General features: G+C 44.4%; 1 protein-coding gene across 4 annotated transcripts in view; it reads left to right on the forward strand.

Moving 5' to 3' along the window:
- AFTPH (aftiphilin) overlaps positions 1–8,085 on the forward strand; it is a 35,092-nt gene extending 27,007 nt beyond the window's left edge. Inside the window, exons 6-7 of one of the 4 annotated variants that reach the window (XR_013922040.1) lie at positions 1,034–1,157; positions 6,907–7,043. Coding sequence is in view for 1 of the 4 variants with exons in the window: in XM_080343089.1 (XP_080199215.1) it covers positions 1,034–1,157; positions 6,907–7,051 (269 nt within the window). In the remaining 3 variants the exon portion in view is untranslated. Of the gene's footprint in view, positions 1–1,033; positions 1,158–6,906 lie in introns of those variants that run through there. The other 3 variants (XM_080343089.1, XR_013922041.1, XR_013922042.1) reach the window with 3 other exon arrangements.
- The last annotated feature ends 16,475 nt before the right edge of the window (positions 8,086–24,560 follow it).

Genomic DNA, 24,560 nt, shown 5'->3' on the forward strand with positions numbered 1-24,560 from the left:
GTTTAGAATGTAGATGTCTATAAAACACAATGTTTCTGTGCAAAAATTCCACACTGGTTTTTGAAAAACATTCGTGGATGATGCATATGCACTCTTCATCTAAATCCATAAAGCATAAACAAGCTGAAACTGTAACTAGAGGAAAATCACCGGTTTAAAATGCTTCTGAGCAACAAAATGTGCTTTAACAGTCTCTTTTAATTCATTTTGATAATTCTAATTCTTAGAGACTTTTTAAAGAAAAGATACTTAATATCTGCAAATTCTAGAGCTACTTCCTACTGAGATCTGATGCTTGATATTAAACAGGTAGAATTTCCCCCATACATATGTATTTTTTTGGATGCAGGTTTCCATAGTTTGTATTGTCTTCAGAATTACCTCTGCTGATCAGATTTGAAATCCATTTGCAATATATGTGATGTCAAAATTTAGCATCTGACTTAAGATATGTGAAACTAGGAAATCAAGGCTGAAACATCCGGATGCTTTGTGCTTTATAAATACTTGAAAGATGAAAAGGAAGCACTACAAGTTTTGGTAATGTTATACCTATTAGTATATAACATTTTTAATGCCGTTCCACTTAAAAATTTAACCTCTTGTGAAAAGCAAGATACTAAATGCACTCTAATGCATGCCAGTGTTGTGTGTGATCTCTTGTTTTAAAGATCTGGTCCCTGTTAACATGCACCATTCTTTTAATATGAACAGTTGAGTTCAAGTAATTGAAACAATCTATTGTAGCACAGGTGACACTTTTACAGGTGTTTCACTCTAAAAGGTAAATCAAATTTGTTTTATTTACTCTTAGACTGAGACCTTGTATGCCAGACTTGATCCAATGTATGTGTGCTTCGTAGCACAACTATAATGCAGAAATGCAGACATGTTCTGTCATGTTCTTTTCATGTATCTTGAAATTATAAATGATTCAGATGTTTACAGAAAACAGTTTCTAGCAAGTTGGGCTGTGGCTAATTATGGCTATACATGCCTCCAACCATCACTGATTATCGTTTTATACTATAAGGTGTGGATCCTGAGTTGTATGAATTGACAACCTCAAAACTGGAAACTTCCAATGCAAGCAACAGAGTGACTGATGCGTTTGCAAGACTCATGTCCACAGTGGAGAAGGCAAGCACATCCACAAGGTAAATACTTACTTTTGCACCTTTTTTTTCATTTTCTAAGGGTGGCATGAAACATGAGGAGTGAATGTGCGTGCTGCTCTAGGTCAGAAGTTCTTGAATGATCAAAAGGCTTAAATCTAATAATTTGATTTATATACGAAATTCATAGTACTATAGTTCATATTTCAAATTACATTGGAACTCTAAAACAAGACGGGAAACAGTTCATGAGCTGAAAGAAAAAGGTCACCAGGACATAAGTTGAGAAGCTGAAGCCAAAAACTGAACTGCAGAAAGTGACTTTCTGAGGAACAGAGCTGATTCCTAAGAATTGAAGGGTAACCTGAACAACACAGTTCGGTGACCTGGGACTTTGACAGAAGACTCTCCATTGTCTGCCGTGTCATTTATAGATGAGAATGTTCCAAAAGTAAAACGATAAAACTGACTAATAATTATGACTATATTTGTCCCTTCCCATGGATTTCTAGCAGCTGTCAAAACTTCAGTAACCTAACATCAGATTCATTTTGGTGTTGTGAGTTAAGGAATGAGCCTGTAGTTGGTTTAGCATGTCCTTTCTGCTTCACAGATCTCATGTGAAGTTCTGTACTTTTTTTCATAGGTACAGTCTATGTAAAGAGGCTTTAGATGTCAGATGTCTTCCTTGAAGTCTGGTCTGTTGAACGGGTACAGAATAGTCTCTCCACTTACAAACTTGTATTCTTTGGGTTTATTTTTTTAATTGTTTATCTTAGGGTTAGAATCCTGGGCTGTCTTAATGTGTAATTTATGTTTATGCCTATTAAAGAATCACTGAATGATTCTTACCAAGTAAAATGTTTCTATTGTTGAGGAAGTGTGTGCCTTGACATGGAACAAATATTAGTTGCATTGCGATTAATAGATACTAACATAGCCTCACCCATAAGGGAGTTTTAGGGTTTATTCAGCACTCTAAAACTAAATAGGTAAGTTTCTGTGCAGCGAAGCACTTAAGAGAGGAAACAGGCTTGAAGAGAGTTATGGCAAATGTAATGATTTATAATGGTGGGAGATAGCTGGCTTTCTTAAAATGACTAGAACTGTAATTTTCAAGAGCTCTTTTAAAACATATTCTTTCATAGGAAAACTAGCACGATAATTTTCTCTACAGTGAAAGTATTCAAAGTGAACACTGAATAAAAAAGATCAACAAGCCATGAAATTTCAAGGGAGGACCAGTAGAGGGACCTCCACACCTCAGTGCTCATTTTGTGTCTCGGCTTTTGGATTGCCTATTTTTCTGTCCACAGAGTGCATAGACTCTTTCTGAAGATACATTAGTGGGAAAGTTTGACTTTGGCTGATTAGAAAACATAGTTGCAGTTGAAATATTTTTGTAATATATTCTAAGTCTAGTTTAAACATCGCCACAAACTCACAGCAGGGTCATACAAACTCCAAATGTGTCAATATTGATTATTTTATCTCCATTCCTAGATTTGCACCTATTTGCTTGCTTTAAGATATCTTAGCTTACTTTTTCTTTACAAAGGAACAGGGAAGTCTGCTTTGCTTAAATGCACGTTGACCTTCACTTTTCTATGTTGTTGTTTTTTGATATGAAGGGTTTGGGTTTTTTCCAGTGCTTCCATGCTGCACTTAAGAGTTCTTATTTGCACTGCTAAAGCTCTTCATCTAGGTGTCAAAGTTCTTCCTCTGTTCTGGAGAGCATTGCTTACTGATAGGAAGAGGTTCTAGATGTGCTGTAGGAAGAGGCTGGGCACCTCAGACTTGGTGATTAAGTTCAGACACACACAAGGATTACCTGATTTAAAGCACCTTTTTTACTGTTCAGTACATTTTGTATATTTTTGTCAACTGAATTTTAAAAAACTGAAGTGTATTTTTCTTTTTTGATGTCATCTTCTCTGAAAGAAAAGCAGTCTGTTTTTTTCTCTTTTTCAAGCTAGAAACCTTCAGAGATATGAGGCTTTATCTCAGCAGTATGCCATGTGTGTTGCAGTATGTTAGCTTTTTCTAATCAAAATGGTTTTGTTTTGAATGTTTGTTTTAATTCTTAGTGAAATACCACCAGCTCAACGAGGATGACATTTATGCATCACCCTGGAAATATGGACTATTATCCATTCATGATAACTGATTAGGGAAGATGTGGCCAGTGTCAACTTCAGTTGTGCTAAGGCCACCCCATTTCTGTAACTTGTCTGAACTCAGGATCTGCTTGCAAACCCATCACTTGAAGCTGGAAATGCAGTTTCCCAGAAGGAAATTGTTGGGAGAGGAGGGGACACTTCCCCCTCAGCTTGAACTTGAAACCTTGCTGGCAGCAGTAAGTGTTGAGGGTCAGGGATCCAGTACAGTTCCACGGAGACACTCTGCAGCCTTGCCCGGTTCCATGCAATTGGCAGAGATCAAAAGCTTATCTGCTGTCTTTTTGAAGGAAAGCAGAGCGCTGATGCCTTTCCAAGAAGTGCCCAAAACCCTCATTTAAACTGGAAATACTCCTTGTGGGCGGTGTTGGATGGAGCAGGCTAACACTTAATTACAGGGTGATTGTTGTTTTTCAAAGTGCTTTTCTCTAATCAGCTCATTGTTGCTACTAGAGCCTGGCCTTGCTGGTGCTATCCACAAAACTCTTTGCAAACATGAGAGTTGTCTGCAGTCCTGAAAGAACTGAATGCTTCAGGAAGGGGTCGGAATATGAAACAGAACAGTGAGGTGTCAGTGACTCATCAACAAAGCATTCCCTATTTCTTGCTAAATTTTCTTCCAGCAATTTTCCTGCCTTTCAGTCTGGCTAATTTCTTGCAGTTTAGTGTTAACATGCCTTTGAAAAGGAAACCTTGTGCCAACAGGTAGAGGGACTTGCAATTATTTGCTTGCGTAAGGGTATCCCCTCTGTCTTGGGAGGAACTGTAACCTCATGGAAGAGAAGACGTGTGGGGGCAAAGTATCCTGTAAAATGTAGTTTTAATACCTGAATAGCCAGGGACCCTGTTTTGAGCCAGGGCTGGGTCCTTTAAGGATTTAGTAATTGCAAGTTCTGGTTCCCAAGCAGGCAGAGGTAGTACAGGTGCCACTGACAATCCCCTTGGGTGTCCGTTCTGTAAGCCACAGTAGCTAGAAATTAGGAGTGCATGAGGAGAACCTCTGGAACGGCCACCCACAGACCAAGGTTTAGCAAAAGAATCTCTTGACAGTGGGAACTTCTTCAGCAAAAGCAGTGACTGTAGTTAATGCACCTGACATGGTTCTTGCCTCTGTCAAAAGGCATCACAGTTATTAGGCAATTTGGTAAGTTTTAAGGGTAAAAAAAGTAGCATCGTCACTGCAGACTGTGTCTTTTCGTTTTAGAGAGTTAGTAATTGTTTAGGGTTTTCTGTGGTGATATTTGCTACTGAAGGTGCTGACAGTTGCCTACAAAGGGTACATGCAGTGTCCAGTTTTATTGTCTTGCAGAAGAACCTGCTTCTCGTGACCGAAGAATGAAACTTTAGGCTGTCTCGCCCCTTTTTGCACTGAGATGATTTTTAAAAAGCTTTTGAGTCTCATTACCAAGTGATTGTATCTATAGCTGTAACTTGGTCATAGTTAAATAACATTTGCTGTGTGTGTTAGCTCATCCTTTAATAGATACTTTTTACAGAGCACATTAAGTAGTTCGATTATTACAAAGAGCCTCCAGCCAGAAGGGGAGCATTCAGTAACATAGTGGGATTCACACCTGACGGGGCTCACTGGTGTGTGTGTTCCACGGGGGTGTTGCAGAGGCTGGCTGGTGCAGCAAGAGCAATAGCATCGTCCTGTGATAAAGGTCCTCTGCACCATCACCGAATAAAATGCAGCACTGCCTCTGTGACCCAACAGTACCATTTCTTAGCATGCCACAGTGGAGGAAGAGGCATATAAATAGCAAGGAGTGAGTGAGCTCCATCTCGGTGCCTGATTAACAATTGCAGGAACTCCTTTTAATGCAGATCTCTGAGTCAGCCCTCTTCCTTTGGCTTCCTCTGTCAAACACTCCTTTGTTAGCTGTTAGTCCTTGATCACCAGGAGTTTGTACCTTTAAGAGGCTTGTGGTAAGTGGTTACTAATAGTGGCACCAGATACTGATAACACAGTGGTGGATGACAGCCACATTTCAACAGCTCAGAGATAGTCCTTGGAGTGCAAACAGAGCCGACTGTGAAGTTTTTAGGGAAGGAGGCACATATTGGCTCTCTGCTTCTTCCTTCAGTAAATCCAGCGCACAGCTTTGTTTATCCTCCAGAATTTGGTAATCTGCCTAGTCAGTGGCTCATGAAATTCCACGGCAGCAGAGGAAAAAAAATATTGCTATTCTAGTGAAGGAAACTCAGATATAGTATCTAGGCTGCCTCATCTAGAGATCTTTCATCAAGAGGAGATTTCAAGTAGCAAACAAAAGTGATAGTTCAGTGTCAACATGATGATCAGTGATGTCAAGGATGAGTTTGACTCCAGACCTTTTTTTCTTCTCCTAGCTGAGAAAGTCTGAGGCTGCTGCTGAAGCAAACATGTAGCCCCCTGCTTTTCCCTGATCTCTGATCAGTTCAGGAAACAATCCTGATGTGTGTTGACAGAAGAAAATACAAGTACATGCTGCTTCTTGATCAGTATGATTGCCCTCTCATGGGCTCAGTTTAAAGTTTTATAACTAAGAAAAGATATAGAAAGGAAATGTTTGAAGTGTTCTGGGGAAAAGCAGTTTATTTGATTCAAACCATTTGTATCAGCTTTTTGCCCCAACCATGGGGGAGCTTATTTAGGTGGAATTTCTAATGTCATTACAGGATGTAGCAGGTGCCTTTTTGGAACTGGAATTACATTTGATGGAAAACTGAGTATTTCTAGTGATAGGCAGCATTTTTCAAAGATAAGGCAGACATCTGTAAAACGTGTGCCTGGGCAGAGGAGGGGGGAGTCTTCTGTAGCAGACTGAGCCAAGCTTCATTTTACTTCGGAAATGTGAGTTTCTTGCATAATAGTAAGAATCAAGCGACGTGGGATTCAGACCTCTTTATTCATTTGCGCTCAGTAATTCTTGTGAATAATGCAAAAGGCAAAGTAAACTCCAGTGATTCCCAAACTGCTGTATGTATCCTTATGGCTACACGTACTACTGCACTTCAAAGCAAGTAGTTACAAATTGTGAGCCACCTTTTGCTGCTGATGAGCCCTAGGGGGACAAGCCTTTGTGGATCATGATATAGAGTGGTATGATGCATAATCTGAGTACAGTCATGTCAGAAACACAGCATAAGTACGTCCTTTTTATTTTAAAAGTATTAAGAAGTAAGTTAGGAATTTCGAAATGTCATTTCAAGATTTTTTCCATTTTATTTTGAAAGATTATACTGGATTTAAGTAGTTTAGAACTAATGCTCCTCTTGTCTTATTCTTAGAATATGGGCATGGTTACTTCTTCAAGTAAGCACTCCCAGAATGGCACACTGGAACCTGCCAAAAAAAAAATGTGTATATAGATATATAAATTAGCATCTGAATAGAATTTTTTTCTCCGTATTCCAACAATATTCAGGAACATTTTGATGACTTTCTATATTAACATTTTGTTGGTAGGCGAGCAGGTATTATAACATTAGACTACCTTCAAGTAGCTTACAGAAGTGCCTGTCAATGGGAGAACAAACTGCCAGAACACTGCTTCAATCAGCGGTTCTTTCAGTAATCCAAGGGATATCAGGTACTGGATTAATGCACTTTGTTCTTTTCTTCTCAACAGGAAGCCTAAAAAGGAAGAACATCTTAGTGAAGAGGCTGCCAAGGTGATTTCTAGCCTTCCTGACTTAACTTTCATGCATGCCAAGGTGTTGATGTTCCCAGCCACATTAACACCTTCAACAAGCTGCCAAGAAAAGGTAGACTAAAGTGATGTGAATTGGACGTTTTCTATTGATTTTTTTTCTTCCCTCTGTGGGTCATAAAAGCAATCTTGCTTTAATAAAAAAAAAGTTCAGCTGATTTGTTGGTAAGCAGCACTAGAAAGGTATACATAGTAATGTATATTTATTTACATACTGGAGTCCTAAATTTATATTAGAGAAAAATGTAAATAATTGGGGGTAAATCTTTTTGAAGATCTATTCTTTTTCTTGTGCTGGGGTGTATACATTTATGTCTTTGTGAAATACACTGGTGGTGTCCTTCTTACAAAACTTTAAAAAGTTTAAAAAAAAAAATCCTGGAAACATATAATGAAAACTTCATTCTTCACAATCTGTGAAGTCCCCCTTAAAGGTTTTCAGATTGCATTGAGCATCTTTTCTTTCCTGCATATATTAAAATGGATGTTGCTGGGGGGAAAAAAAAGGTTACATTGTCCCTTTGCAGGTTTTCAGTTATTGTTGTTTCTTTAAAAACCAATAATTTCTGTTTTGTTTCAACCGGTTTAAGATGTGTTTTTCCTTTTCTTCTCCTCCTTCCCCTCTCCCTGGTTGATTGGTTGGCTGATCAATTTTTATGTTCTTAAACTTCAGTAGTATGGCTCTGTCACTATATAGCCTTTTGAAAGTTATGCTGTCAGTAACTTCTTGTTCCGGTTATGGATCCCTGTCTGAACACTTGATTTTTGGGGGTCATTAGAAGGTTGTCTGCTTTTAATCAGTTTGATTTTGAAAAGAAGGACCAAAACTATATGAATGTCTTACAATGAAATTTACCTGTTGAAATTTTTTATGTTCTGTTGTACCACTATTCCTGTTTGATTTTGCACAGTGTAAAATGACATAATCATAGATTGCTATGGTTTTAGGCTGTATATACAGTAAAAACTATGGGTTGTAAATGTCTGGGGAAATTCCTATGGAAAAAAGAGAGCTATGTAGAAGAACCTCTAAAAAGGTCAATGTGCATGCCCAAGGTCTTTTGAGATTTAAGTGTGTAAATTTCCTTTTAGCTTACATAAAATAAAATAATTTAAAAGATACATATGTATATAGTCTGCTGTCTTTTTATATAGAATGTATACATTCTACACGTTTCTGTTGGATGGTAAAATCAATGCACTGCATTAACAGTAGAACTTCCTAATTCATGTTGTGTAGTTCCACAAAACACACCTGTTGGGGTCCTGCACAAGCAGACTTCTCTTTAATTGTCCTGTCTCTTTGAACATGTTATGATTTAGTCTTTTATTTCTTTCTCCAACATGCCTTCTGGCTTATAGGGCAACATGACTCAAGACATGTCAGTGTTTTGGGCTAGAGACTTCTTCAAAGTAACTGGCAATACTCAGCTGTAAGAAAAGGTCTGGTGAGGCGAGAAAGGACAACTGGTTTTGCCTATTTCTTAGCTAGAAATAAAAACCTAAGAGTAGCATTCACTGAAGTTCCCTAAAATGTTAGCTTCCACCATAGCTCTCTCAGCAACATCTCTTCAGAGGGTCTCAGATAAGGCATGTTCTGGGTACTGATATTTCTTAAAGGTGTCTTTCGTGGGCATAGACTCTCCGTGTCTAACCTTTTACTATGTGCACAGTTCTTTTAAGTGTTTGGTAGTCACCACTGGTTCATCAGTTAACATCTAGTTCCAAGAAATCTTCAGTGCATTTTCTTACCTCTTCTTTGAATTCTTTGTCATCTGACAGCACTTGGGACAGAAAAGTTAGGAGTTTGGTGTGATTAGCTGGTAAGCTGAAATGTTGTCCTTGCAAAAAGAAGCTTTTTTCCTTTCTAGGGAGTCCTCTCAAAATGTCCTCAAGAGCTGAGCACTGGAGTTCCACCTTTGTGAACGCAGGAGTTTGTGAGTGGTGGCCACTCAGAACTGAGGGAGCTGCTCCTGTGGTTATGATAAAGCTAATTTATAAAGGCTAAATTGGCTCCTCTGCCCTCCAATTAGTGCTGCAGCATACAATGCTGTGGTATCAAACCGCACTCTGTAGCTGAAAAGGTTTATGCAAAAGCCATCTGCTTTACTGTGTATCCCCGAAAACACTTGTATTTGCTGCTTCTGCAGATTTTTCAGTAGAGCACTGACTTCATGCCTGTTTCATGTCAGAATTGGCTTTACTAATCTTGCAGGTTTAGCAGTATTCTTTAGCGCGTGCTTTTCATATCATTCAGTTCTGGTGTTGGGCTGCTGTAGGTTAAAATCAGCCCTTTTGTTTCTGTAACCGTGGCGTGTTCCTCGGAGCTGTATAGCTGCAGCGCAGAGCTATAGCTATTGTTTCAAGGAGAATATGTTTAGGAGCTGACTCGTGATCCTTGTCTGGCAGCAAGTGGACTGAAGTATTAAGGAGAGGTGGGGGTGGAAGTGCCAGCTGCAAGTTGATCTTTAGTCTCCTCACAATTGCCTCTAGAGGCAGCTGCCCATTTGTCTTCCAGTCTCCAAGTGCGATACTGGTGGCCTGCGGTAGGTGGGGGAGGGGGAAGAAATGGCAGGAGGAAAGGAGATTTCTATTATGACTGATGTACCAATCTGAAGCTTGGTGAAACCTCATACTACGTAGAGTCTAAAAAAAAAGAAAGGCATCCCACAGACCTTCACACTGCTGAAAGATGTAAATCTTCCATCTAAAATTCAGGAATTCGGCCTTTTGAGGTGAATGCTGCTTGCCTTAAAAATGTAGCGTTGCTTTTTGTCTCCTAGCTTAAGCTCGCTTCTTTTTTGTTGATCGTGAGATGGACAGACAGGTTTCTCTATCTCTCTCCTCCGGTCTTGTACAGACAGCTTTGTTCTTATGCAGAAGGTTTTGTCTAGCAGATCCGGCTGCGCTGGAGTTGTCCTTCCATGCTGTTGCCGTTGACACGGCATGCCTTATCTAGCTTAATCTTGCCAGTAGGCTTATGGGCAGGATGGTAATTGATACTTTCTGCACATACGTGTTGCTGTGCATTGTCATCAGACATGTCAACGTGCATCACGTTCACTTGAGAACTATTGTCATTTAATAGCGAGGCGCTCCCGTGCTCCTCCAGCAGAAGCGGCAGAGGACACCCGGTTCAGATGGAATTGCCGGAGCTGGAACGTGGCCATGAAGCCAAGTCCAAAACTCCCACTGTGAAGCGAGCTGCAGGCCCCTGTATGCCGGCTCGGAAGAGCTGGACTCTGCTTGTATTGTCCAAAAGGCTGCACGCTGACACTCAGTGGTTCAGCACCGACTTATCGGGAGCATTACCACCTGCTGCAGGTGTTGGCAGTGCTGGGCTTCCCACGGCACTCGAAACGTTAAGACCTTCTCAGAATATGATTAGCTTGACAGATTCATTCTGAAATGCCAAAAATAAAGCTTACACATAATGTGTGTAGATGCCCTCAAATGCAATTAGCATGTACTGAAGTTAACCCTTCATCATGTTGGATTGTTGCACAGAATTTTACCTGGTAATCAGATCGGCACGTGCGGAGTTTTGTTGTAGGACCGCAGGACTGCAGCATTTGGGTTAAATATCTAGTAGTCTTTATAGGATGCAAGGGAGACATAGCTCAATGCATGTAAGATGGATCAGCCTTGGCCCAACTCCTTACTTCTCGTTGCAACTCTTTCGTGCCAGTTCTGTACCTCTGCGTAATTATCTTTTACATTTTAGAGCAGTCTGAAAATGCAGGATAGTTGAAAAATACACTTGAGTGTAATTTATAAAAGCATATGGCATCTAATAATTGCATAGCATCTGCTAGGAATGTCTGCTACAAAAGCAGAGAAATTTTCGTAATTTGGCCTCTGTGCTGAAGAGTGCAGCCACTAAAGGCACAGGCAGCCTGGTGAACCCAGAGCATCAAGGGAGATGGGGAGAAACAACACATTCCAATGCAGACAGCTAAAAGCAGGGTGAAGAGGAGCTGGAAGAAAATATAGAGCAAGAGCTCCAAGAAGCTCTGAGCAGGGGAAATAAGGAGGTGAAGCAGGACTCAGTGTGCAGGCAGCTGGGATAGCTATAGGAGGAGCAGGTGGTGGAGAAAGTGGGATACAAGCATGAGGAGCAGGGGCATTTGGAGAGGAGAGAAAGCCTGGGATGGATTACAGGCGCTCACACTGTGCCCACTGGCTGCTTTTCTCCAAAATCTGGACCTGAGCCTCAGTGACCCATGTCTCTTTGTTACTATACCACAGAGAAAATGTGTCAAACCCATGGGGTGAGTATGAGTTGCAAGCATCGCAACAGCCTGCTATTGCTATCAATTATTTTTGGTAGAGAGCTGGACTGCAGACGTAAGGGGTTTAAATGCAGCTACTGGTGCACGTTTTAACACTGATACAAGTCCAGATGTTAGAAGACCTTTTTTAAAAAATATTTTTAAATAAGGGGGTACGTTATGAATCCAGACTGTAGGTATAAAATCGAGTCCTCAAAAGCTAATAAGCTCCACTGCTGTGATTTGGAACTGCAGATTTAGTCCTGTCACGCATCTGCAATGTGACAGTCGTTACTTACATATCATCCTGTCTTCACTTGATCCTTGCCTCATGCCCTGCGCAGATTTATTCTCCAAATCAGCGTAGTGCAGTGAAACTCTTCTCCATAGGGCTCCTGCTTCGTATAACTAAAGAGAAAGGATGGCCTTATGTGGGAACTCCAGAGAAGGCGCAGTGGAGCGCAACACCGTCCTGGCTTGAAGCAGCTGGCCATGCCGGCTTTTCTGCAGGAGGTCACTTGTGCATTTCTGTCACTTGGTGCTCAGCATGAGTTGCCTGATTGGGATGTGCAGAAATGTTAATTGCTCTGGGACGTAGCTTAAGCAGTTAGGAGCTTTGCTTGTCTGATATACAATCAGGGCTCTGTGACACCAGGGCTCAGGTGCATGTTCTAAGCACCCAAAACTGCTGGAGCTCTTGTTTTCACCTTGTCAACCTGTTCTTAAACCTGTGATGTAAGTTGTTATCCCTGCATTATAGCAGGGTTGCAAAGATCAACTCTTGGAAATGCTGTGCTCATCTTTGTAGTTTGTCAGCAACATCTCAGAAACGTTCAGCTGATGGAAGTATCACACATCTCAAAGGCATAGGGAAGTGCTCACTGTATTATGTCCAAGTTTACTGTATGGTCACCAAATGGAAGTATGATCCTAGGTTAGGAGCTCTGAATCTTTCTCTGCAGATCCACTGTTTATTTTTTTGGTCACGATGTACTCACTTAACATTAGGGCATATACCTGCAGAGCTGCTTAATACTGTACTCCATATAAAAACTAGATTATGTGCCTTAAATAAGGCTTGAGACTACGTGTAGAACGTGAAGGGGCAAAAAAAATACTTCTTGTTGAACTGAAAGACACCATGGTCCTGTGGAAAACAAAAAAATGAGACTCTGGAACTAAAGACTGATTCAAAGGAGAATCAAATTAAGGTATCATAGATATTTCTAAGCAGACTTCATTATCCTTCTGGCATGGTTTTCCATGAGCTTAATCATCCTTTTGGCATAGCTTTGTATGTTTAGAACATGTACTCACATGTGCATGTGTGCAATAAACTGAACTGTGAGGCATCAAAATGAAGCTGACCCTTCGAGGCTCTGTGCCCCAAGGTGTGTTCTGCTGGGCTTCCACCTGTGTCCTCGCTGCTTGTGTCCCCAGGGTGACGTTTGCTGCTGCCCTGTTGCACCTGTGCTAATGCTGACGGTTCAGCTGTTGTGACTGATCCTTACTTGTTAGGGCTGGACCGTGGGGTTTATTAGTACACGTGCATGCTGCAAGTGTCGCATGTTTAGTGGCAGGTCTAGCAAGAAAATCCCCTCAGAATACAAGGTTTCTTACCAGATTGTTACCATTGTGTGAGCTTTGCCTCCCGTATTTAAAGCAATGAAGGTATTAAATGGGGAAGGAGGGGAGTCAGGGGGGCAGTTTCATCTCAGCAGCCTTGTCTGTGCCTTTGTCCCTGCTTTTCCAATGAAATGTGCTTCAATTGTTTTTAAATCTTTAAGCGATAAAACACTTGGTGCTTGTTTCCCTCAGACAGAACTGCAGTGAGGGCAGCTCACTGAAGCCAGCTGTGGTTTTCAAGATACCCTTAATCTTCCAAATGGCAGGAAGTGTTGTTTCACCTGAGCTGCTCTTTGGAAGGCATTACAAGGGGAGAAAAGCAAGTTCTTTGAATCCGACTTAAATCTGTTGACTGGCCTCCAGCTACTCAGGAGGATGACTCCTAGGAAGAGCTCAGGTAGTTGTGACCTCCTGCCAACGCAAACCTGGTTGTGGTACAAGCCCTGAAGACCACCATGGTGTTCAGCTCCATCCTAAGGAGCCGTGCTGTGTTGGAGCAGGCCTGGCACTGCAAAGGGGTAAGGCTTCTGGACTCAAGTTGCGTCTTTAGGAGAACAAGCCCTCCCATCCCACACCAACCACTTTTGGTGTCATTGTTAAAGCACCTCACACATCTTTGGGGAATTTATCTGCAACAGGGTCCACCTCCAGTAGCAAAAGGAACAGACAAATTGGCTTCTCCAAGGCTAGTCCTGGTGGTATTTCTAATTGTTAACGGCAGCCTGTTCGTGTAAATATCCAGAAGAACATGCTAGTCAGGATCTGCCCTGTTGCTTGGGATAGCAACAAGTCTTGGCCACAGTGACACAGGGAAAGGGATGGCAGTCCTGCTGTTCCTGCCCCACAACTTCATCCCGGTGTGCTTTTCCAAAGTCAATGGACAGGCTGATGTGTGGTGGGATGTGCAGAAGATGTGTGTGGCCATGGCAGACCTGGCTCTGCCTAGTGTTCATGCTGGTGTCCTCTCTGGCTGTCACTTGGGTCTGCAGAGCTGTGATATTGGCTGAATTGTAATTTTTGCTGTGGTTGGAGCTGTTTTTTCAGGTCTTTTTCAGCTGAGGAAAAGAAGGGTGTGAGGAGACTGTCTGGAAACAACAAGTGAACACTGTCAGTTGTGTTCAGACACAGAGTAGTTGGACTGCTGATTTTCTTACTCTCTTATGCTCAGCAGTCCAAGGAGTTTACAGAAGATGAGGCAACCAATTCTGCTGGATCTCTTCCTAAAGGCACAGCAGCCTTGGAGAAGAGTCTGGGAGCAGCTTCCGCAGGAGTGCAGAGCACAAAGTGTCTAACAGGCTCCTTCAAAAAAGCAAAGATTGGCTCTTAAATTGCAGGAGTCTTAGCACAAATACAAAAGTGTGGCTGTTTTGGAAACAAATCAAAAGCAGACATGAAGTGTCACACACAGCCCTTCAAACCATTCCTTTCCCCTTCCCTCTCCAAGCCCCAAATCTCATCAATGTTTTGTCCAAATCTCAGCAACTTGGACATGAAGCCTGTTTGCACATGAATTCTACTACCAAAAAGGGTTTTTTCATTGCTGTGTTATTTTACTGAGCACAGGGACTGTGTTTTCATTAGGAGCACTAAAGCCTCTTGTCATGTAGTTAATGCTGGAGTGTGTTAAGAATCAACATGCAGCTGGTGATGGGTGTTTGCAGCTGTTAGGACTGTACAGGTTACTCTGCTTTCTCTTGGACTGAGCTGCCTCTCTGACAATGGCAAAATGAGCAGTGCTATGGCTGCTTTGTGCTCTTAAGGGTACAATTTTCCCTCCTTTTTCATTTTGAGGGGGTGCCCTCTCCCTTTCTGTCTATCCTTATCCACCTAGATGAAGCCTGTTCTGGCAGTGTTCCTCCTTGTGTGGCCAGGAAGGAGGAAGGAGGATGGAATGGGAGAAGCAAACAGCTGTCCTTTAGGTTTCGAATCGATGCAGCTCCTTATCAGGCTGGCAGTGTGAACTCAGTCATCAGAAAGCTGCTCTTTCATTCAGGAGGCAGCCTCAGCCAAATCTCCCGCAGTCCAGGACCAAAGAGGTGGGGAGTTTGGTCCTTTCCAGCTTGCAGGACCATTGCAGCTGGCACAGGCTCCTGTTCCCAGTGTCTCATTCATGTAGTGCACTGGAGGACTACATTGGTGCTTTGGAGCTTAGCCTTTCTCAGAAAACTAGTGAAATATTGTGCTGTGCATGCTTAAATTCCCTCCCCTTCATGAAACCCACCTTCCCCTGAGATTGGGAGTGGATGCAAGAAGGAGATCTGGATTTTTCCAACTGAACACTGCTTGGCTTAGACCTCCACGTTGAGCAGGTTTAAATAAAAGGAAATGGATGGGATCATCCCCTTGGGTGCTATTAGTCCTGTAGTCCCCCATGGCCTGCATGGGCCAGGGGTCCTGCATGCAGGGACAGGGATAGTTAATACCCGAAGCTCCAGGTGATACCTGCAGGACTTGGAGGCTTTACCTCAGTCCTGGCGAGAAAGATGGCATTTGCCTTTGCATTCCAAAATGTGTGCTGATCCTTTTGCAAGTGTTTTTGTAAACTGCATGTGGACCGTGGCTCTGCTGAACTGGTATGTTACATCTTGGGTTGTCTTGTGTCATTTATATGTGCTGGAAAATATACTGAACCCCCAGGAAAAAATAGACCAGAGTTGGACTGATGCACACTTAGACTAGACCCTAACTAGCACTGGTGAGGTTTAGTGCTGCCCAGGCCAGCCTAATGGCACAGCAGCATTAGGGGGGATAGTTCAGGACTTGCTCTCAAGCTGTTCCTAAGTGTTCTGATCCGTGAGGTGTGTTTTGATCTCGGAGGAGTGAGTGGGGAGGTGAAATCTCTTCAGCAAATAATAGGCCTTGTGTGCTGAAATCTGCCTTGCTGACGTCTTGATCCTATTCCGCTGCTTCCGATCAGCATAGTTGAAAACTCATTCTTGTTTTGCAAGTGTGAACACAATGTCGTTGCCTGTGTTTACAAGTGATGGTGGAAAGAGCTGTGTGCAGCAGCAAGGGGGATTTTAGCATGTTTGCAGGAGGAATTTCACGGATGTCCCAGTGTTGCTGCTGTGGAAGTTCATTTTTTTGAGGGAGACAGAAAGTTTGTCTACAACTACAGGACTGGAAAAATAAACATGCCTGTAGTAAAGCAGCAGATCTCATGTAGCTACAGAAAGGTTGGTTAGTGGAAAAACAACTTCTTTTTTAGGTGCTCTGTTGTTTTCTCCATGAATTTGGGTGTCTAATACCCTCTCGCCACCTGGCACACTGCTAAGTGGTCCCTAAATCTGAGAGTTCATGAAGTGACGGCATTGCTACTGGCGACAGATGAAAAACTAAGTAATGCTATGCTCTGCTCCCCCAAATTAAGTGTTTCTGTCTTCAAAAGAGTAGCCCTACTCTCCCAATTTTAAAGAAAGCTTTTGAGATGCTGTTGTGCTGCAGACAGGGACATATTTGCGGTGTGTTTGAATAGCACGATGCACGTGAGGAACTCTAGATCATACCTTAGCACATGCGTCCCCAAGGTAAAGCTGAAGGAGAAGCTGTACAGCCGTGGGATTGCATCACATTATATACGTGCATGTGATTTTTCTGGCCCTGCAAGCTTCCTGGTCTTCTGTGCTTGGGAAAGTTACGCTGCGAGAAGATAGATATCAATAATGCCATTAGCTCCAGGTAGGCTTTCCTTGAATTCACAGGGTTGTAAGTGAAGGTGAATTCTGCAGAAGCTGAGGTTAGCAGGGTGGTTCTGATTGCAAGGAAGTCCTCCCAGCAGCTCTCCAGAAGTATGGGGTGGGTTTTTTAACAAAAAAATATGTATATATGTATATAAAAGTGGGGGGAAAAAAGCCTGTTCATTGCTTTGTGTGGGCTGCTTTGGTTACGCAGTGACAGTGGTGTGACAGGCAGAATACAGCAAAGATGCAGTAAGGGTTTCTCTCAGCCTGCTTCCCTGCAGGAGCCTAGCACTGACTTTCTTGAAACAAAAGTATTAGAGTAAAGCTAAAGCATTGGGAGGCAGGGAAAGACTTTGATTTATGCACTAGTAGGGTCTGTTCGATCTTTGGTCTGCCTTGCTCTCATTTTCTGTCTGCGTTGCTTATTTTCGTCTCCCTGGGTACTTCTCCCAAGACTTCTTAGCTCATTTGTGTTTAATCTTCCCGATTTGTCTACAGCCTCGGTTGCTCTAATCTCTGCAGGTCACTGTGCAGTTTGCATGTTTGTTACTCTTTGGCTGTTTGCTGCGATCAGCACATTTGATCATGGTTGAATTTACATCAAAGAAACACCTGACAAAGAGGCAAGCCTGATAATGGGCTCTAGTTTCTTCTCAGCAACCCAAACAGGTAGAGGCGGATGAGGGAGCGCTGGCAGGATCACAAGGGAGTTCATGCTCTACTTTCAACGCGGTTCGCTTTGCTCTCCTGCCTGGCAGAGCGCTGCAGACCCCGCTGCTGCTGTACGCTCCCCAAAAATAGAGCTGCAAAAGAGGAAAACAAGACAGCAGTAGGCCTTGCTCTTCCCCTGCAGAACAAACCCACACCGGGGGAATTCTAATTAACTAGAGACGGGGAGGAAAAGGCTCTCCTGAAGTTGCTCGTGTAGCTGCAGAGGTGCAGCTTGTGAATTGCAGGTGCTCTTTCCCTGCAAGGAGAGTTGGTTCAAATGCCGGGGCCAAGAGAGATGCTGCATCCACACTGTGATTGTCGCCTGCTGCTTCGAAGCTGATCAAAGAAGAGGCTGATAAAATCAAGAGTGGCTTCTCTAGGAAAACACTTCAACTTAAGTGTCTAAATAGGGATCTTGCATTTACTTTTGTTTGTATAATTTATGCTACCCAGACCGTTTACCATTTTCCGTTAGGACCTGATTTCATATAATGATCATATATAGTTACATACAGTTATACACACATGCCAATAGATACATAAATATGTGTGACATTTGGTGCAGCTGGGATTGTTCCGTGAGGTACTGGATGCAATTCAGGTAGGTGCCAGGGTACAGACATATCTCATGGGTGCCCTGCTCAGGGTTTTGCAGCACGTGGGAGCGGCTCATTTTCAGTGTCACAGAGGTGTTTGGGGTGCTTACAGAACCTCAGCCTCTGGCCCTGTTGTGCTCATAGCCAGCTGTCCAGGGATTAAAAGCACTAGTTCAAAAATAATAATAATAAATCAAACCTACCTGCCGTGTTATGAAGGGACTCCAGTATTCAAATCAACTCATAATAAATGGAGGTACTGGCTCATTAAATATTGCTTTGGAATTTGTCCTTGGAAGGCTGCATTTTCATAGTATAGTTGTGATTTGAGATGGTCTAAGTTCTGCTTTGTGTTGTAGTGGTGTTCTTTATTTATATTTTCTTTTTCTTCCAAGGATTTCTCTGGATTCAAAGCCACTTTCAGCTGTGAACTGTTAAAACAATTGCCAGCAAACTGTTGCTGCCCATCCCTGTGTGTTTATGAAATGGAAAAACCACTTCTATTTTGTTTTCTACTGTTTTAAAACCAGGCTTGGGTGTGACATTTGGAATATCCGCCCTTTGCTTTCTACCATTTCCAGTGAGGAGCACGACGGGATGTCCGGAAGCTGTGCATTACGAAGGCAGGCAGTGCTAAAGCCCGGCTTAATTTAAAAATACAGCAGGTAGAAAAACACATCAACTCACTCCCGCTTCTTCCCCGGCACGTGAAGCAATTGCATTCTGAGTGAAAATATGGAGAAATCTGGATAAACCTCATCTTTGGGGTTTAGTCCCACGTGAAAGGCACCACTCCTGTCCCAGCTGGCCAGCCTGTGTCCCTACTCGAGGTATCACAGCCATCCAGCAGCCTGGACTAAACTCCCAGAAAAGGGCAAAACAGGAGGGGTGAGGCCATCCTGCTTTCTGGGAGTGTGCATGGATGGATGGACAGACAGACAGATGTTAGATGCCTTCTCCACCTCTGTATCCCAAGGGTTTAACTCCTGCCTGCCCTGGGTCCTGCTGCAGAGGTAGATGCCGCTCCAGAGCACAAATAAAGCAGAGGCTTCGAATAAAACAAATCAGGGAAACGAAATTAGAACCTCACTGCGGCGTGGCGTTCAATCCTTGAATTGCGTTAGTCTGAGTGGAAAGTCAGAAACCTGCATCCCAGCGATTAAAAATAACGCCGCCTTAATGAGAGCAGCGAGAGCGCCTGCGATTTGTTGGTCTGCAGGAGGAAAGCAGAAACACGCTGAAAAAATTGGCTCACAATAGCCATCGCTGTATCATAATCTCCTGGTTCTGTTCTTGACTTGCTAATAAGAAGTAAGACTAATTTAATTTTTACAACATCCCAAATCTGTGGCTATACGATTCACAGACTTAATAAGATTCTCCTGCCAAGCCAAGAAGAGCTTAGTGGTTTTTAGCTTACTTTCTTCTTCTGGGTTTCAGTTTCGGGACATTTGTACAGTGGCTGAGGCCTTTTTTCTTTTAAACCCGTATTTCATCAGGATTACTAATGTCTCTCTTTAAGTTATTATAGGTGTAAACTGGTTTTGTGGGAGCCGGGCAAATTCTTGAGCAAAAAAGGCAAATTTTGACAAAATGAAAACATTTAATGAGTTGTTTTGATTTGCCAAACTTTTTTAAGGGGAGGTGGGGGGGGAGCCTATTTTGTTTCAGCATTTTCCAAATGAAAGGCTTTGAAATTTTTTCCTCTTTGAAGCGACTTTTCATTTTGAATGATCTTCAGAGGTAACTTTTGTAAAGGGCTGAAGAGTCAAAGTGAAACATTTGTTTCAGTCGACCCCAAATGGTTATTTTGTTTTTGAACCTTTTTTTCAGGATTGCCAGCGAACCGAAAAATCAGTTATTCACCCAGCTTTATATACCATATACTGATAGAAACTTCAGAGCACCCCAGTGACTGTTTATGTAGTGCAGCTGCCGCTAAGCCCTCCATTTATACGTTGGTAAATTATTATGCTTCTCAGGGTTGCGTGAGATAGTAAACCATGAGTAAGTGCCTGTTTTTTCTCCCCAGGGTTAACAAGGAGGCAATGCTTTACAAAATACATTTCTAACTTTATTCCCATTGTGTGGCAGGTATTAACTTTGGCTGATGTACAGTTGCAGGACCTGTTTTGTGCAGAAGACACAAGTTAACCTCTTTGGAGACTTGGCTGTGTTAGGAGAAGGCGTCGCGTTAGGAACTGTTTTAAAGCAGCAGGAGTTGAGCTCGGCTTTGGGGATAGCTGTACTGCAAAAAGATGGGTATAATAATAACAATAATAATAAAAAAATAAAGTCCCTAATTTCAGGGTTAACCACAGTTAAAAACCACACTTTAAATGTGCTTGTCCTGTGGTTATACTGGGCAATAGATTATATATCAGATGAAGCTATTTATTTAAAACTGGTTGTTTTAACCCTTTTCAGCAGGAGGCGTTCTCCCTGTATAAAGATTTGTCTGCAGAGGGCATTCTGGAACAACAGCGCCTAATTGCCAGTCTCACTGAAGCTGATGGCAAAAAAGTTTAGATTAATTCCTGCAGAACAGACACCGTAACCAGAAATTGTTGGTTCTTCTCCCCTGGTACGGATTGCAAGTCCGCTGGAGAGAGGGAAGTCGCAATGAATAGGTTCTTCTTGCTGTTCCTCTTAAATCTTAATTTAAGCTTAAATGTTGATATTTCTCAGTTGAAGGCGTTTAGCATTTAGAGCGGCACAAGTAAATGCGATTGGTGTGTTAACTGCTCCTGAGGCTGCAGTTTTTCCTTCATGCCGCTGTCCCACCAAGGATTTACCAGCCAACCGGGGTGCATTCCAGTGCCCAGCCGTAAGGCATAAAGCCAGGCTTAGCTAGGCGCTGATGCTGGGCAGGCTGGAGCCACCGTGCACGCTCTGAACCTGGCAAGCAGGGCCAGGAAGGCACCAGCTAGGCGGGGGTTAACTTGAGAGGGGCACTCTTTATTTTTAAGTTACTATTTTTTTATCACTTTGGACAGCACTGGTCCTGGCTCAAGGTCAAAGCACAAATGAAGTCAGTGGGAGCCGAGCGGATTCACTACCCCCCAGGACTAGCCTGTGGACTGTGGAAAGGTCAGTTCTTCTCCTTCCCTGGTCTCATTCACTTCACCCCCAACACCTCCACTCCTCCTGGAGACCTGGTTTTTAGGCTCCCGTTTGCTCTCCGGGTGCCAGGTCCAGCCCGGAGGCAGCGGCAGCCGTGCCGGGGGGAAGGTCGTGGCAGGAGCGTGGAGCATGGGAGGAGAGGCAGGAATAGGAGTTTCTGGCAGGAGGGAGCAAGCTGGGACTTGTTGAGCTCACCCCCAGGGCCAGGTCGGAGAGCCGTCCCTCCTGCCCGGCACGTTTCTCTCCCCATCTCCCCCACTCCTTCAGCGGGGATTACACAGTCCCGGGGTGTCTTTGCTTTCGGGTGTGGGACTTAAAACTGGTTAAACCGATCCGCAGTGGATGATTCACGGGATCCGTTTCGGCCCTCGCTTGGTTCCCGCAGCGTCTGTCAGCAGCCTGCAATTTTTACAGGCGTGCTGGCTGTTGTTCTGTATCGCTGCTGGCCCCGGAGCCCCCGCCATGCACCAGGCGCTGCCCCGTCACACAGCGGGGATGTACAAACCGGAATCGTACTCCTTTCTGCAAGTAATTCTGCGTGTCCCGATGATCCCTGACACATTAAGCCGAGGCTTTTCAATAACAGAATTTGAGTGGCCGAGGTGATTGGGTGATTTTTTAATTTTTTTCTCCTTTTGGTTGCATTAGGGTTATTCACTTAAACTGGACAAACCTAACTATCCAGAACTCAGTTTATAGCACTTCAGTGAGACTGGCAAGGCCACGCTGTGTTTGGGAAGTAATCTGTAGCACTGGAGGGATGGAGGTGGTGTTTTGAACTCTGCTTAGAGCTGCTTCTGCTCTCTATATTTGAGCTTGTTGCCAAATGGTGGAGAGGGCTGCCTAAACAGGGGAGGCCCTCTGTGCCAGCATCACTTCTGGCAGAGCTGTCGCCTGCATCTGAGACCTCAAAACGAGCAAACTGCAAGCTCAGCTCTTCCCCAAGTCCCCTGAATCCTTTTCCTTTCCACGGCGGGAGCAACCGGCTCCCAGAGCAGCAAAATCCAGTTTTCTCTCTCTGGCTAAGGCAGCTGTGAGTCAGTGCGCTCGTGAGGTTCGTCAGCAGGAGGAACTGGTCTGGAGGGACTGTGACCGTGACGCTGTTGGAGCACGGCCAGCTCGGGCCCGTGATGATGCTGTACCCTGGGCTTGGCTTTCTCGCGGCGCTGGAGGGCAGGAGACAGAGCAGCTGCTGCTTGTGGAGGCCACTGGGATCCACAGGTAACCCCCAAAGGCGTTAGAGATGCTGGAGTTGAGTTGCTCCTGTCCTGACCCCCAAGCCCCTCCTTGGACAAGAGCTCCACAGCTGGCATCAAGCGTTGCTGCTGGAGCTGGATTCTCCCGGGGCTGCGCTGGCCAAGCCCCTCTGTGGTTTTTGGGTATTGCTGCTGCTTCCATTTGAATGTATTTCCTCCTGGGGAGATGATCCGAGTCCAGAGCCCACTCTTGCTTTCATCCCGTACAAGCTGAGGAGTTACATGCAGGGCAGATGTTCCCCAAATTGAGAACAGGTTCTCCTCAGCCCTGGAATTAGAGCATTAACTTGTCTGTCTTCTCTAGCTGGGGGCAGCCATCGGTGGCAGAGTTGACCCTCAGTCGCATTCAGGGTGGCAGAAGCACCTTCTTTACGTTTGCTGGAGGCGGGAGGTGTTAAAGCAGAGCTCTGTACTGAAAAATGGCTTCTTGAAATCAGTGTCCATGTTCCAAGCCAGCTGCTTGGAAATGCTGCTGTCTACTAAAGCAGGCAGGACTCCAAACCCCCCTCATCCACGGTCCCCAGGTTCATGGGCCCTAATGCTGAATTTCTCCGGATTTTCCCCAGTGGGATCTCCTGCTTCCCCACACCCCTCCCTTAATTTAAGGTGATATTAGGCAGGATCTCTTCACCAAGCTTTCCCACCGAGAGGGCAGCCAGGGGAAGAGATGCAGACCACTAAGAGGGACAGCGCTAAAGGATTTAGGACAGGGCTGTCAAACTCATTTTTACCAGGGGCCACATCGGCCTCACGGTTGCTTTCAAAGGGCTGAATGTAATTTTAGGACTGTATAATTTATATATGGTTTAGGAGGAAACCCTTGATCGAAGGAACGTGCCACCTTGGCTGCAATGATATTAACCCCTGGCAGGCCCGAGGCAGGAAAAAGGCAGCGGTAAGTGATGACATGAGGGCAGAGGGAAGGGGGTTTCACCCCTCTGTGCCTCCCACCCCAGTGCAGACCCCCCAGCAGGCAGGAGCGGGCAGCAGTAGCTGCCTGACACCTCAGCTCTGCCGGGGAGCTGCGAGTGAGACAATAAATGCTGGTTGGAGCAGCCTGAAAATCCCTTCCCCACACAAGGCAGCACGCGAAGAAACTGGGAGTGATGTTTCAGTATTGCCCTGTAGCAAACTTCGGGATTTTGTGGCTTTTTTTCCCCTTCTCTCTCTAATAAGTGCAGAGCTTGGCGCGAGCGTAAAATCCGTGTCGTTCCCACTCACACCAGGAAGGGAGAAGCAAAGGCAGCGAGTAACAAAGGCTGTAGGACAAACTGCACAAGGGAGAGAAAGCAAGGGGAGGAACAGGAGGAGGGGGAGGAAGCCCAGTGAATAGGGGGAAAAGGAGAGGAAACGTGAGCGGAAATAGTCTGGGGAGAGTAGCATGAGGTGGGTAAGGCAGGGCCAGAAGAATGGAAGGAAATCCTTGCAGAAACGGGCAATTTAAAACCTGTTCCCCCTGTGCCCTGTGATGTGCCTTCCCTGGCAGATGCTCTAGATCTGGAGGTGTTTGGGGAGGAGCTGCCTGGCTTTGGGGTACATGTCAGTTGGAAATGGGTATCCCAAGAGGACCAGAAACTTCCCTGCCCATGAACCCAGAGCACCTGGTGTACCTGGAGTGTTGTCCCTTCCCGCTGCTGTGGTCCATAGGGACGCTGGCTCCTGGTCTCACAGATCTTTCTCCCTCCCCGGCCATCTCGTTATTTGGAGGAGAGGGGGAGTGGGAGGAAAAACCCATGATCTGGCTGGCCTGCTGCCAGTTGCTAAGGCAGTTTCTTCAGAAGAGAGAGGAGCTGTGGAAGGAGGGAGCTGCCTGGAGAGGAGGCAGATGATGCACACAGTGAACCTGCAGCCACCAGCGATGGAGGCAAAAGGGACTGTGGGCTCAGCTGGAGCAGAGGTGGAGGAGCCCAGAGGAAAGGGGTGAAGTGGAAGGGGGCATGAGGGGTGACGAGAAACAGCTCTGCCGTGGAGCCAGCATCCCTACGGACCTGTCTCAGCTGATCAATTAGCTGTGGTTCAGAACAGCTCTACGAGGCATTGCCTGTGGCTGGAGGCGTTTTGTTGTTTTTTTCCCAATGGCTTTACCCCTCTGCGGTTTCTCTGGCGAGTATGAGATGGTCCAGGGAAGCCAGCTCTGCTGTGCAGGCTGGGCTGGGCTGGGGATCACTGCTGTTGCCAACAAGGGGAGGAATGCATGTCCCTCCTGCCTGGGTTGGACACCAGGTTGGAGGCAGGGAGCGTTATCCCTCCCAGGCAAGGGCACCAGGAGCCTTTTAATGTCCCCTCCTTGCCTCAGTGCTGCGTTCAAGT

This window comes from Nesoenas mayeri (assembly GCF_963082525.1).
Source record: "Nesoenas mayeri genome assembly, chromosome: 3".
Classification (NCBI taxonomy): Eukaryota; Metazoa; Chordata; class Aves; order Columbiformes; family Columbidae; genus Nesoenas; species Nesoenas mayeri.